The sequence below is a fragment of the Anomaloglossus baeobatrachus genome, chromosome 4 (genome assembly GCF_048569485.1).
Source record: "Anomaloglossus baeobatrachus isolate aAnoBae1 chromosome 4, aAnoBae1.hap1, whole genome shotgun sequence".
Taxonomy (NCBI): domain Eukaryota; kingdom Metazoa; phylum Chordata; class Amphibia; order Anura; family Aromobatidae; genus Anomaloglossus; species Anomaloglossus baeobatrachus.
Genome location: NC_134356.1, coordinates 573,604,576 through 573,619,682, shown reverse-complemented (window position 1 = coordinate 573,619,682; position 15,107 = coordinate 573,604,576). Strand labels below are relative to the sequence as shown.

Genomic DNA, 15,107 nt, shown 5'->3' with positions numbered 1-15,107 from the left:
CCCCTCCCCTCTGCCTATACACCCTCCCGTGGACCACGGGCTCCTCAGTTTTATGCTTTGTGTGGAAGGAGGCACACATCCACTCATGCATTCTCATAACTTAGTTGTCGGTTGGAAGAAAAGAGGACCCCCACGGGGTCCCCGGCATGCTCCCTTCTCACCCCACTATGTCGGCGGTGTTGTTAAGGTTGAGGTACCCATTGCGGGTACAAAGGCTGGAGCCACATGCCGTTTTCCTTCACCATCCCTTATGCGGCTCTGGGAGAAGTGGGATCCTGAACGGTCATCCATTTACTGGGACCGTGCTCCATCCGCAGCCCCTGGTGGAACCTGCCGGACCGGAGCCTTTTCAACCCCAGGGACCGGGCCCTGCTACTTAAAGGTACTCTGTGTCCCCATTGGGGACTGTACAGGGAGCGTACCTTCTTCCCGGAGGCCGCGGTAGTCGTATAACTGAGGAGGCAGATGGACTTCCGCGCCGACCGGGCCTGCTTGTCGGGCGCAGCCTCAACTTGAGCCCCCGGCTTCACCGCGGCCTAGTCGCGAAAATCCCGCCCCGGGGCCTGCCTGTCAGGGGTAAGGGCGAGATTACCGACATGATGTCGGATGTGACGGCTGGAGCCACTGTGGAGGCCCCAGACTGTACCCATTGCGGGTACGGAGGCTGGAGCCACAGGCCGTCTCCTTCACCATCCCTTATGCGGCTGGGAGAAGTGGGACCTGAGCGGTCATCCATTTGCTGGGACCGTGCTCCATCCGCAGCCCCTGGTGGAACCTGCCGGACCGGAGCCTCTTCAACCCCAGGGACCGGGCCCTGCTACTTAAAGGTACTCTGTGTCCCCATTGGGGACTGTACAGGGAGCGCACCTTCTTCCCGGAAGCCGTGGTAAACTGAGGAGGCAGGTGGACTTCCGCGCCGACCGGGCCTGCTGGTCGGGCGCGGCCTCAAATTTAGTCCCCGGCTTCACCGCGGCCTAGTCGCGAAAATCCCGCCCCCGGGCCTGCCTGTCAGGGCTAAGGGCGGGATTACCGACATGACGTCGGATGTGAGGGCTGGAACATCCTGCATGTCTTCCTCCCCCCTCACTGACCACTGTGGGGAACCCAGACTCCCGCTCTTTGCTGGCGCCGCCCTCGGCCCCGCTCCTCCCCTGAGAGCTCCGGCGGCCATTTTCTGGCATTCTGCCGGTGGGTGCTTCTCAGGGGAGCTCAGGGTGAACACAGCACCCAGTGCTGGTCCCCCTAGGGTGCCGGATACATATGTATATATTATATATATTTCGGTTCGGACAGACTGTATACCCTTTGTTCACATTTAACCTTCAGTGGTCACTCTCCTAGGACACAACAGGCACAGGTTTTTCTCGCGGTCTGTACCTCTTGTGGGGCTATGTTACCGGCGGGATACACCTACCCTCACTGTGAGCAATGCTCGACTCCTGCCTCGCTTGCTCAGCCGGAGCCTCGGGCACTGGTGGGCCCCTCGGCTCATGTAGATCCCCCTGAGCAGGCTGCAGGGACAGAGTCACCGGTGTTGGCCCTCAGTCATATGATCAAATGGTCTTCTAGGCTCCTTGAGGCATTGCAGTATAGACCGGACCTTTCACAGGCCCTGGCCCTGTTAGCTTGTCCCATCCAGGCCCCGCTTGGTTAGCGCCGCAGCGCGCTCCCAGGTTGAGCCCTAGGTCTCAGGCGGAGGACTCCTGCATGGACCGCAGTCCAAGACCGGCTAAGCGGTCTCGCTGGGACTCTTCCCCGACTTCCTCACGCTGCTAGGGATCCCAGCTCGAGGACTCTCAGGAAGACGAGGCGGACGGGGGAGCTCAGGGCTCTGGCCCTGACTTCACCCTTAACCTTGATACTCCTGAGGGGGACGACTTAAAATGATCTTATCTCGTCCATCATCCAGGTGCTGGTTCGCTCTCCTCCGCCTCCTCCTGTAGAGGAGTCTGCTTCTCAGCAGGAGAAACACCAGTTTCGGTTCCCCAAACGTACACGCAATACGTTTTTTGATCACTCTAACTAAAGGGATGCTGTCCAGAAACCCGGAGCGGTCCCGGACAAGCGCTGGGTTACACGTCACACTGACACGCGTTACCCCTTTCCATCTGAAGTCGTTAAGAGTTGGGCTCGTTCTCCCAAGATGGATCCTCCAGTCTCCAGATTGGCTGCTAGGTCCGTGGTGTCTGTTGCAAATGGCTCATCCCTGAAGGATGCCACTGACAAATAGAGCTCTTAGCGAAGTCCATCTATGAGGCCACGGGCACGTCTTTCGCCCCAGCCTTTGCAGCTGTGTGGGCTCTCCAAGCAATCTAGGCTTGTCTGAAGGAGTTTAATGCTGTCACATGGAATTTTGCTCCGCATGTTCCGTCTTTGACTCTCGGGCATCAGCTTTTTCGTCCTGCGCCACGAACGCCGTCCTGGACTCCACTAGCCGCACGGCTGTAGCATATGCTAACTCCGTGGCAGTCCGCAGGGCCATGTGGACGATTGGATGATATTAATAAGGAATCCAAGGGAAAGGTCTCCTCCTTACCCCAGTTCAAACCTAAGAGACCTCCGCAAAGAAAAATCCAATCGAGGTTTCGGTCCTTTCGTCCCTCCGCCAAGCCATATTCTTCTTCGTCCAACAGGCCGGAGAAAGGCCAGAGGAACTCATATGCGAGGCGGCCCACGTCACGACCCCAAAAGGCCGCAGGGGGCACTGCCGCCAAAACGGCCTCCTCATGGCTCTCGGCCTACTCTAGCCGCATCCCCGGTCGGTGGCAGGCTCTCCCGCTTTGGCGGCGCCTGGTGGCCACAAGTTCAAGACCGATGGGTGAGAGACATTCTGTCTCATGGTTACAGGATAGAGTTCGGTTCTCGTCCTGCGGCTCGTTTCTTCACCTCTGGGCCCCTTCTCAGGTGGCGTGTCAACAAAGCCTTGCCGTCGCTCTGGCGACTCTCCAGGGACAAACAGCTTTCTCTGCAAGTGTGGGTGAAATCACTTCTTCGGAGTCAGTCACTCCCCTTAAGGCGCCTCATGCACTTCCTGGGGAAGATGGTTGCAGCTATGGAGGCAGTGCCGTTCGCGAACCAAGGCGGCACTCGCAGTCGTCAAGCCTTCCAGGAAGTCCGGCGGATTCTGCAGTGGGTGGAAACCACAGGCTCCACCATCTCCGCAGTTCACATCCCGGGCGTAGAAAACTGGGAAGCAGTTTCTTTTCAGTCATCAGGGCATGGACGCGGGGGAATGGTCTCTGCACCCAGAAGTGCTTCGAGAGATCCATCGCCCCTGAGGAACGCAGGACGTCGATCTCTCAAGGTCCCGGCCTTCATGGCACGGTCTCAGGATCACAGACCTCTGGCAGCGGACGCTTTAGTCCAGGATTGGTCGCAGTTTCGACTGCCTTATGTGTTTCCCCCTCTGGTGATGCTGCCCAGGGTACTACGCAGGATCAGGTCCGACTGCCGTCGCACCATTCTCGTCGCTCCAGTCTGGCCGAGACTGTCATGGTATCCGGATCTGTGGCATCTCACGGTGGGTCAACCGTGGGCACTTCCAGTCCGCCCAGACTTGCTGTCAAAAGGCCCGATTTTTCCATCTGAATTCCGTGGCCCTCAACTTGACTAGGTGGCCATTGGTCCCTGACTCCTAGAGTCTTCAGGGTTATCTCAGGATGTCATGGCCACCACGAGACAAGCCAGGAAGCCAACGTCCGCCAAGATCTATTACAGGTCTTGGCAAGGCTTTCTATCCTGGTGCGCTGATAACGGCTTTCCTCCATGGCCGTTTGCCTTACCCACACTCCTTTCATTCCTACAATTTGGAATGGACAAGGGTTGTCCCTCGACTCTCTCTCTAGGGCCAAGTATCCACGCTCTCCGTGTTTTTTCTTTCAAAAGCGTCTAGCCAGGCTTCCGCAGGTCCGCACGTTCCTGCAGGGGGTCTGCCACATGGTCCCACCTTGCAGACGTCCGTTGGAACCCTGGGATCTTAGCAGAGTCCTGACGGCTCTTCAAAAGCCGCCTTTTGAGCTGCTGCGGGATGTCTCTCTCTCCCGTCTTTTGCAGAAGGTGGCCTTCCTGGTGACAGTCACATCTCTTCAGAGAGTGTCTGAGCTTGCAGCGCTGTCATGCAAGGCTCCCTTCCTGGTTTTCCACCAGGATAAGGTGGTTCTTCGTCCTGTCCCAGAATTTCTCTCTAAGGTGGTATCTCCTTTTCATCTAAATCAGGATATCTCCTTGCCTTCCTGTTGCCCTAATCCAATTCACCAGTGTGAAAAGGTTTCTTCAGCGCTCTATTGGGAGACCCAGACGATTGGGGTATAGCTACTGCCTCCGGAGGCCACACAAAGCACTACACCAAAAAGTGCAAGGCCCCTCCCCTTCTGGCTATACCCCCCGTGGTATCACGGGTTCTCCAGTTTTCAAGCTTTGTGCGAAGGAGGTCAGACATCCATACATAGCTCCACAGATTTTAGTCAGCAGTAGCTGCTGACTATTTCGGATGGAAGAAAAGAGGGCCCATATAGGGCCCCCAGCATGCTCCCGTCTCACCCGTGGATGGTGTTGTACGGTTGAGGTACCTATTGCTGGTACAGAGGCTGGAGCCCCACATGCTGCTTTCCTTCCACATCCCCTTGTAGGGCTCTGTGGAAGTGGGATCCTGCCGGCCTCTAAGCTCTGACGCCGGGCTCCATCCACAGACCCATTTGAACCTGATGGATATGGAGCAGGAGTACAATCAGGGACAAGGCCCTGCATCATACAGGTACTCTGTGTCCCCGGCAGGCACAGACACACTCCGGGCTGGCTGGGTGTTGTAGTGCGCCGGGGACCGTAACGTTGGAGTTAGTGTTCCTACAGTTTACTGGGGGACTTTGTGTTGTGGGAACGCAGCGCCGACCCCCACTGGACCGGGCGGCGCTGCTGTGACTTGTGGTGCGCCGGGGACACGCCGACCGCGCTTTTACGGCGGCGGCGTTTATAACTTTAGTCCCCGGCTTTTTGCGGCCTAGCTCCGCTTCGTTCCCGCCCCCACCCTGTCAATCAGGGTAGGGGAGAGACGCTGTTTCGCAGCAGCGACGAGGGCTGGAGCCTGATTTACATGCTCCAGCCCTCTCACTAGGCACAGAGGGAAGCAGGCTTCCCGCTCTTAGCCAGGAACGCCCAGGGCCCGCCCCCCCCTCCTCTCCCAGGACGCCGGCAGCCATTACATGCAGTCTGGCTGGAGGAAGGACGCAAGGCTCTGGGAGACCTGGACTAGGGGGCTTTTGGCGACCACACACCCGCTCTTAAGCGGGCGGTAAGCGGCATTTCAGCTGGCCCCTCTAGTGCCTCAGTGTGTATTGGTGTACTGTGTCACCAGATATATATATTTATTTATTTCTTGCACTGTGAGGTCGCTTCCTGGCTGGATACCCAGATCGCTCTGAGGAAGCAGCAACATGTCATCCACAAAACGCAAGGCTGCCAAGGCTAGGGCTGTGTACACTGCGTGTGCTGCACGTGGGGCTGCTCTACCAGCAGGCTCCGATGACCCCCATTGTGTGCAATGCTCCGATCCGGTGCTGCTTCGCCAGCCGGAGTCCGGAGAGGTAGTGACCCAGGCTGAGACGCTTGTAAGTTCTGCCCCGGCGCCAGAGACAGACTTTGCAGTTTTTGCTGATAGAATGTCTGTGACTATGACAAAAATCCTTGAAACTTTGCAATCCATGTCTGGGGCTCAGTCTTTGGACTCGGCGAGGTCTCTGTCCTCTGGCCCCCCTCAGCTGGATCCAATCCAGACTACAAGGGGGTCCCCGGCTTCACAAGCTGAGGATTATGACTCAGATGATAGCCCCAGCCACCCTAAGCGAGCTCGCTGGGAAAGACCCTCAACGTCATCACACTGCTCAGGGTCTCAGCGCAATCAGTCTCCCTGTGAGGTGTCTGAAGAGAGTGATCAGGAATCCACTCCTGGAACCCCTCTCAACCTGGATACCCCTGATGGGGACGCCATGGTAAACGACCTCATCTCAGCCATCAATAGGCTTAGATATTTCTCCCCCAGCCCCTTCAGCAGAAGAGGCAGCTGCAGAGCAGGAGAAGTTTCGTTTCCTCTATCCCAAGCGTAAATTGAGTGCTTTGTTGGATCACTCTGACTTCAGAGAATCAATCCAGAAGCACGACGCTCACCCAGAAAGACGTTTCTCTAAACGTTCTAGGGATACACGTTATCCTTTCCCCCCTGATGTGGTCAAGCGCTGGACCCAGTGTCCAAAGGTAGACCCCCCGATTTCCAAACTTGCAGCTAGATCCATAGTTGCAGTGGAGGATGGCGCTTCACTTAAAGATGCCAATGACAGACAGATGGACCTTTGGTTAAAATCTGTCTATGAAGCTATCGGCGCGTCGTTTGCTCCGGCATTCGCAGCCGTATGGGCTCTCCAGGCTATTTCAGCTGGTTTAGCAAAAGTGGATGCTATCATACATCCAGCAGTGCCACAAGTGGCGTCCCTTACCTCGCAGATGTCTGCGTTTGCGTCTTACGCTATCAATGCGGTCCTAGAATCTACCAGCCGCACCTCAATGGCGTCCGCCAATTCGGTAGTTTTGCGCAGAGCCTTGTGGTTAAGGGACTGGAAGGCAGATGCTGGTTCCAAAAAATGTTTAACCAGCTTGCCTTTATCTAGAGATAGACTGTTTGGCGAGCCATTGGCTGACATCATTAAGCAGTCCAAGGGTAAAGACTCTTCTTTACCCCAGCCCAGAACAAGCAAACCTCAGCAGAAAAAGTGGCAGCAGAGGTTTCAGTCCTTTCGAGGTTCGGGCAAGACACCATTTACCTCGTCCAAAGGGTCTCAGAGGACGCAAAGAAACTCAGATTCCTGGCGGGCTCACGCACGCCCCAAGAAAGCAAATGGAGGAACCGCTTCCAAAGCGGCTACCTCATGACTTCCAGCCCCCTCCCGCCGAATCTCCGGTCGGGGGCAGGCTCTCCCGCTTTTGCGACATTTGGCTGTCACAGGTCAAGGACCGGTGGGTGACAGACATTTTGTCTCGCGGGTACAGAATCGAGTTCAGTTCTCGTCCTCCAGCCCGATTCTTCAGAACCTCCCCACATCCAGACCGAGCAGATGCTCTGCGGCAGGCGGTGGACTCCCTAAGAGCGGAAGGAGTAGTGATCCCTGTCCCCCCTCAGGAACAGGGTCGAGGGTTTTACTCCAATCTCTTTGTGGTTCCAAAAAAGGACGGCTCATTCCGTCCTGTTCTGGACCTAAAACTGCTCAACAAACATGTGCACGCCAGGCGGTTCCGGATGGAAACCCTACGATCTGTCATTGCCTCAATGTCTCGAGGAGACTTCCTTGCCTCAATAGACATCAAAGATGCTTATCTCCACGTGCCAATTGCTACAGAACATCAACGTTTTCTACGTTTTGTGATAGGAGACGACCATCTTCAGTTCGTAGCTCTGCCATTCGGTCTGGCGACAGCCCCACGGGTCTTCACCAAGGTCATGGCGGCAGTGGTAGCAGTCTTGCACTCTCAGGGACACTCGGTGATCCCTTACCTAGACGATCTACTGGTCAAGGCACCCTCTCAAGAGACATGCCAACTCAGACTGAATGCTACGCTGGAGACTCTACAGTCTTTCGGATGGATCATCAACTTTCCAAAGTCGATCCTGTCACCGACCCAATCACTCACGTATCTTGGCATGGAGTTCCATACTCTAGCAGCGATAGTGAAGCTTCCGCTGAACAAACAGCGATCACTACAAACAGGGGTGCAATCTCTCCTTCAGGGTCAGTCGCACCCCTTGCGGCGCCTCATGCACTTCCTAGGGAAGATGGTGGCAGCCATGGAAGCAGTTCCCTTTGCGCAGTTTCATCTGCGCCCACTTCAATGGGACATTCTCCGCCAATGGGACGGAAAGTCAACGTCACTAGACAGGAAAGTCTCCCTTTCCCAGACGGCCAAGGACTCTCTACCATGGTGGCTCCTTCCCACCTCATTGTCTCAGGGAAGATCCTTCCTGCCCCCATCCTGGGCAGTGGTTATGACAGATGCGAGTCTGTCAGGGTGGGGAGCAGTTTTTCTCCACCACAGGACTCAGGGAACGTGGACTCCGCAGGAGTCCACCCTTCAGATCAATGTTCTGGAAATCAGGGCAGTGTATCTTGCCCTACTAGCCTTCCAACAGTGGCTGGAAGGAAAGCAGATCCGAATCCAGTCGGACAACTCCACAGCGGTGGCATACATCAACCACCAAGGAGGGACGCGCAGTCGGCAAGCCTTCCAAGAAGTCCGGCGCATTCTAATGTGGGTGGAAGACACAGCATCCACCATATCCGCGGTTCACATCCCAGGCGTCGAAAACTGGGAAGCAGACTTCCTCAGTCGCCAGGGCATGGACGCAGGGGAATGGTCCCTTCACCCGGACGCGTTTCAGGAAATCTGTCGCCGCTGGGGAGTGCCGGACGTCGACCTAATGGCGTCCCGGCACAACAACAAGGTCCCGGCATTTATGGCGAGGTTGCGCGATCAAAGAGCTCTGGCGGCAGACGCCTTAGTACAAGATTGGTCGCAGTTCCGGCTCCCATACGTATTCCCGCCTCTGGCACTCTTGCCCAGAGTCTTACGCAAGATCAGATCCGATTGCAGCCGCGTCATACTCGTCGCCCCAGACTGGCCGAGGAGATCGTGGTATCCGGATCTGTGGCATCTCACGGTCGGCCGACCGTGGTCACTTCCAGACCGACCAGACTTACTGTCCCAAGGGCCGTTTTTCCATCAGAATTCTGCGGCCCTGAACCTGACTGTGTGGCCATTGAGTCCTGGATCCTAGCGTCTGCAGGATTATCCCAAGGAGTTGTAGCCACAATGAGACAGGCTAGAAAGTCGACTTCTGCTAAGATCTACCACAGAACGTGGAAGATTTTCTTATCCTGGTGTTCCGCTCAGGGAGTGTCTCCCTGGCCATTTGCATTGCCCACTTTTCTTTCTTTCCTGCAATCGGGGTTAGAAAAGGGCTTGTCGCTCAGCTCCCTTAAAGGGCAAGTATCGGCACTATCCGTGTTTTTTCAGAAGCGTCTAGCACGTCTTCCTAAGGTGCGCACGTTCCTGCAGGGGGTCTGTCATATTGTGCCCCCGTACAGGCGGCCGTTAGATCCATGGGATCTGAACAGGGTACTAGTTGCTCTCCAGAAGCCGCCTTTCGAGCCTCTGAAGGAAGTTTCCTTTTCTCGCCTGTCACAGAAAGTGGCGTTTCTTGTTGCGATCACATCGCTTCGGCGAGTGTCGGAGCTGGCAGCTCTGTCATCCAAGGCTCCCTTCCTGGTGTTCCACCAGGACAAGGTAGTGCTGCGCCCCATTCCGGAGTTTCTCCCTAAGGTCGTCTCCTCGTTTCATCTTAATCAGGATATATCCTTGCCTTCCTTTTGTCCTCATCCGGTTCACCGGTATGAAAAGGACTTACGTTTGCTGGATCTGGTGAGAGCACTCAGAATCTACATTTCCCGCACGGCGCCCATGCGCTGTTCCGATGCACTTTTTGTCCTTGTCGCTGGTCCGCGCAAGGGGTTGCAGGCTTCTAAAGCCACCCTGGCTCGATGGATCAAAGAACCAATTCTAGAGGCCTACCGTTCTGCGGGGCTTCCGGTTCCTTCAGGGCTAAAAGCCCACTCAACCAGAGCCGTGGGTGCGTCCTGGGCATTACGACACCAGGCTTCGGCTCAACAAGTGTGCCAGGCAGCTACCTGGTCGAGTCTGCACACTTTCACCAAGCATTATCAGGTGCATACCTATGCTTCGGCGGATGCCAGCTTAGGTAGAAGAGTCCTGCAGGCGGCAGTGACACCCCCGTAGGGGAGGGCTGTTTTGCAGCTCTAACATGAGGTATTTCTTTACCCACCCAGGGACAGCTTTTGGACGTCCCAATCGTCTGGGTCTCCCAATAGAGCGCTGAAGAAGAAGGGAATTTTGTTACTTACCGTAAATTCCTTTTCTTCTAGCTCTTATTGGGAGACCCAGCACCCGCCCTGTTGTCCTTCGGGATTTTTTTGTTGTTTGCGGGTACACATGTTGTTCATGTTGAACGGTTTTTCAGTTCTCCGATGTTACTCGGAGTTAATTTGTTTAAACCAGTTATTGGCTTTCCTCCTTCTTGCTTTGGCACTAAAACTGGAGAACCCGTGATACCACGGGGGGTATAGCCAGAAGGGGAGGGGCCTTGCACTTTTTGGTGTAGTGCTTTGTGTGGCCTCCGGAGGCAGTAGCTATACCCCAATCGTCTGGGTCTCCCAATAAGAGCTAGAAGAAAAGGAATTTACGGTAAGTAACAAAATTCCCTTCTTTGCACTCTTTGGATCTAGTGAGAGCACTCCGGTTCTACGTGTCTCGCACGGCGCCCCTGCGCCGTTCAGATGCGCTTTTTGTCCTTGTCGCTGGCCAGCGTATGGACTCTTAGGCCTCCAAGTCGACCTTGGCTCGGTGGATCAAGGAACCGATTCTCGAGGCCTACCGTTCTTCGGGCCTTCCGCTCCCTTCAGGGCTGAAAGGCCATTCTACCAGAACTGTAGGTGCGTCCTGGGCATTGCGGCACCGGGCAACGGCTCAGCAGGTGTGTCAGGCAGCTACGTCGTCTAGTCTGCACACTTTCACGAAGCACTATCAAGTGCATACCTATGCTTCGGCAGACGCCAGTCTAGGTAGGCGAGTCCTTCAGACGGCGGTTGTCCACCTGTAAGAGGGGGCCGTTTTCGGCTCTTCTTATTGAGGTATTCTTTTACCCACCCAGGGACTGCTTTTGGACGTCCCAATTGTCTGGGTCTCCCAATGGAGCGACAAAGAAGGGAATTTTGTTTACTTACCGTAAATTCCTTTTCTTCTAGCTCCTATTGGGAGACCCAGCACCCACCCCTGTGCCCTTTGGGCTGGTTGTTCTTTTGGGGTTATGGTCTTCAGTTCTCCGAACATCCTTCGGATTGAATTTACCTTAGACCAATTTATAAGTTTCCTCCTTCCTGCTTTTGCACCAAAACTGAGGAGCCCGTGGTCCACAGGAGGGTGTATAGGCAGAGGGGAGGGGTTACACTTTTTAAAGTGTAATACTTTGTGTGGCCTCCGGAGGCAGAAGCTATACACCCAATTGTCTGGGTCTCCCAATAGGAGCTAGAAGAAAAGGAATTTACGGTAAGTAAACAAAATTCCCTTCTTTGTAAAGATCTTTATCTATGCTAGTGTATACAGGGACAGGCAGGGATTAGCAATATGCACTCAGAACTGCTCGTGGTTCTGGCTGTATATCGCACCTGACAGGTTCCCTTTTAAGTGAAGTATTTGACTAATGAGATGTCGCTTCACACTTGTTTTTGTGCTGGCACACAGCAAAATAAGTTCCTTAGGCGTGTGCTGATCCTATCCAGGTGTATTTTGTATGTAGGTGGCAGTGTCTTGAGGACATGTATAACTGAACACTTTTTAGTGAACATTGCAAGAGTCAGCACATTTAACTGTAATTGTGATTGATGCATTTCAGTTCGCATTGGAGCCATGTTATCCTACACTCCCCTGGATGAGAAAAGCCTGGCTCTGCTTCTGAACTATTTACATGACTTTCTAAAGTGAGTAATGTCTGGACCTGGTAGTGTAAATATAAATTCTCCTGTTCTGTATATGCTTTATCATGTGTATTTTTATTTTTTTTTTTCTTAAGATTTGTCATGAAATCAGTTTCTGAATTGTGGGGATAGGGTTGCCTGACACTACGATCCTTACTGCGGGAGATGGGAGGTGTTAATAGTGACTTTTTTTTCCTCCTAGCAGTATGCTGTAGGCCCTGTGCGCACTTACTGTTTTTTCCCGCGGATTTGCTGCATGTTTCGCTGCAGAACATGTTCATAACATCTCTGCAGTGATTCACCAGCAAAACCTATGGGGAAAAAAAATGCTGTGCGCACTATGCAGAATTTGACAGCTGCATGTTTTGCTGCGGGATTCCCGCAGCAAAAACAATTGCATGTCACTTCTTTTCCGCAGGTCCCTGCGGGATTTCACTCATTGACTGCAATGTAATCGTGAAATCCCGCAGGGAAGTGATGTCATTACAGGAAGAGGAAGCGAAGCAGAGAGTAAACGCATCACACTCACACACAGACGTAGAACACACACATCACTCACACACAGACACATAGAATACACATACAAATCAAACGGAAATATAGAAGGAAAAAAAAACACGTGCTCTCCACCGTATTTTTACCTTCCAGCCGAGGTAAGCACACACCGGTATTCTCAGGCTGGGGAGGGCGAGGGCCACGGTTAATGTCCCCACTCCTCCTGCAGCCGAGAATATCAGCCGCAGCTGCCCCGGGACTGTCGCATCCATTATGCGGCAGTACCGGAGTGTCCCCAGCTCTTCCTGTTGCCGTGATGCGGTGGCAGACAGGGTAATAAGGAGTTAATGGCGGCAGATTGCCGCCACTAAGTCAGGCTTGATCATGGCAGCGTCTATGTGACAGCTGACATGATCAACCCGTAAGTAAAGTGAAGAAACACACACCGAAAAATCCTTTATTTTAAATAAAACACAAATAAGCCTCCTCGTTCACCCTTTTATTAACCCCCCAAAACACACAGCTCCGGCGTAATCCTCATCCTGCGATGCTTGCATCCAGCCGCGACTGACACACTGCTGAAAGCAGCCTCGCAGCGAGACAGCAGAGGTAATTACAGGGCATTTCCCACGGCCGGTAATGTGAACTCACTACCGCTCGGGAGAAATGCAGCGATCTGTCCTCTATCTATCTCTATTTATCTATCTACGATTTATCTCAGAAGGAAATTATTATTTTTTTTTTTCAAAGTGCTTTATTGCATTGAATGCAATAAAACACATGTACCAACCCGCACGTGGCAATACCGCGGTAAAACCACGGCAAACTGCATGCGGTTTTCGTGTGCGGTTTGTAGCGGTTTTTTACCGCAGGTGCGGTAATCTTTCAGTGCCTGCGGAATTTTCTTGAGAAAATTCCGTTTTCCAGTGCGCACAGGGCCTTAAACTGGTTTTATGCTTTTAAGCACTTCAGTGGTGGCTGCTGTTTTGACCTAAGCTGCCTTTTTTATCTTGTGCACGCAATCTGTCCAGTGTGTAGTTTTGAAGATTTGTGTAAGTAATGATTGGGGGTCCTGGTTTGGAGATCACTCATACACCGCTGAGGATGCAGGAGCATGCACACAGGGGTTTATGGGCTAAATAGCTCTGTGAGCCTGTACATCCCTCCATCTTCATGCTTCTACTTTCTGAACAATACATGTGTGTTTTGATTGGTGGGATTCTCCAGCCACCCACTGATTTACAGGGTATTTCTTTATGTTAAAAGTAACAGGGAATTAAATAGGTTCTCTTTACCAAGTGCTTTTAAAGTAATTGTCTAGTTGGATTAAAAAAAAAAATAAAAAAAATCATAGACTTTAATTGAAGTAAACCCCTTTCTCAGAGTTCTGACAGATGAAGCACAGTAAGGCCTAAGCGACACGGCATGAAAATCTGAGTGAGTGGAGTGCAATAAAACATCACATTCCACTCGGACCAATATTACTCTGTGCCATCACACATGAGCAATTATTTTCTCAGCCCTAATCGGACCAAGAAAACAGTCGCAGCATGCTGCGGGTGCAATGCGATCCTTGTTTCTCTTGCACCCATTCAAGTCGTATGAGGAGAGAGTAAAAGCACACTGCACTCGCAGTACACTGGTGTAATGCGAGTGCAGAGCGAGAATGGCAATAGCCGGCTACGGAGGAGAGAAAGCAATAAATCCCTCCCTCCCCTCCTCAGCTGTGGTATGATCGGACCTCAGTCGCAATGACACTTGCTTCCGGCTGTGCTGCCAGCGTGAGCCGAGTGTCATGCGAGGATCGCAGTAATCCCCGTGTGGCCCCGGCCTAATGGCGATGTTCACGCTAGTCTTGATGAGGGGCCATTTTGGAGTGATACGCTCCTGATTCATTAAGAGGCACACATTTCTTACTGAATTAGGAGTGTTTAGACAAGTAGATTGCACCTCCCCCACTAAGCCTGTCAGGGGGTAGAGTAAGATTTCTGGTGAAAGGTAAGCCACTAATAAGACAAGCTGTGGCACCACACCCTCATCGCACACCAGCTCTACCCATTCTGATGACTTTTCAAAGTGATTTTGATCAGAACTGTGGCATAATCACATTGATGAATAAGTGCCAATATGTCCAGGCAATGCTGGGAGAAGTTGGTTTTTGTTTGTGTGTTTTTGTTTTTTCCACTGTGGTGGCAGAAGAACTGAACACGTGCTGCCAGGTTTCCCCAGATTACAGCTGATCACTGAGGGAATGCAGCAGCAAGCAGTGTTGCCACTAAATACTGAAGGCCTTTGCATTTATGTAGCATAAACTGCACATCATCAGAGATAACTGAATAGCTTTTGAGGCTTATCGAATTTGCCTAAACACTAGAAGTCCCACAGAGTGGTCATTTGACCTTTCTACCATTGGAACCCTATGGAGCTCGAAATTTCTGGAACTTCTAGTGTTAAAGGGGTTGTTCACTACTTTTACATTGATAGCTTATGCTTAGGATAGGTCATCATGTGTGGCAGGGGTTTGACACTCGGCACCTACAGTGATCATCTGTTCTTGGTCCTGGCAGCAGGAAATGCTCAGTTCCGGAGCTGCCCCAACTCAACTTCTGAAAGTGGCCGCTGCTGGGTACTGCACCTCCACCTCCTATTGATGTGAATGGGACGTGGATGTGCAGTACCCGGCCTCGGCCACTGTCAGTTGGCCGGGCAGCTCCAGAACTGAGCATTTCCTGCTGCCAGTACAGAGAGAACCTCATCTCTGGGGGTGCCGGGTGTCGGACTCTGGACGATCACACATAAGGATAAACAGTCAATCAGTGGATAAACCTTCAAGTAGTTTTTTTGCTTTTTGTTTTTTTAAGGCGATTTAATAAGTTCTAGTTACTGTCCTGCTGCACAGTTTCTGATCTTCAGCGTCATCCTGTGACTAGGTCCCTCAATCACAATAAGCCTTGTGTGACGTTATAAGGCCTCACTTGACATCATTAGGTGCCTGCTCCGCAAATAATGCCACACCAGAGCGCA

General features: G+C 52.8%; 1 protein-coding gene across 3 annotated transcripts in view; it reads left to right on the top strand.

The window, feature by feature from the left end:
- MORF4L1 (mortality factor 4 like 1) overlaps nt 1–15,107 on the top strand; it is a 104,499-nt gene that overhangs the window by 80,505 nt on the left and 8,887 nt on the right. For all 3 annotated transcript variants that reach the window (XM_075346092.1, XM_075346090.1, XM_075346091.1), the window contains one exon: nt 11,507–11,591. In XM_075346092.1, the coding sequence (XP_075202207.1) occupies nt 11,507–11,591 (85 nt within the window). The remainder of the gene's footprint in view (nt 1–11,506; nt 11,592–15,107) is intronic.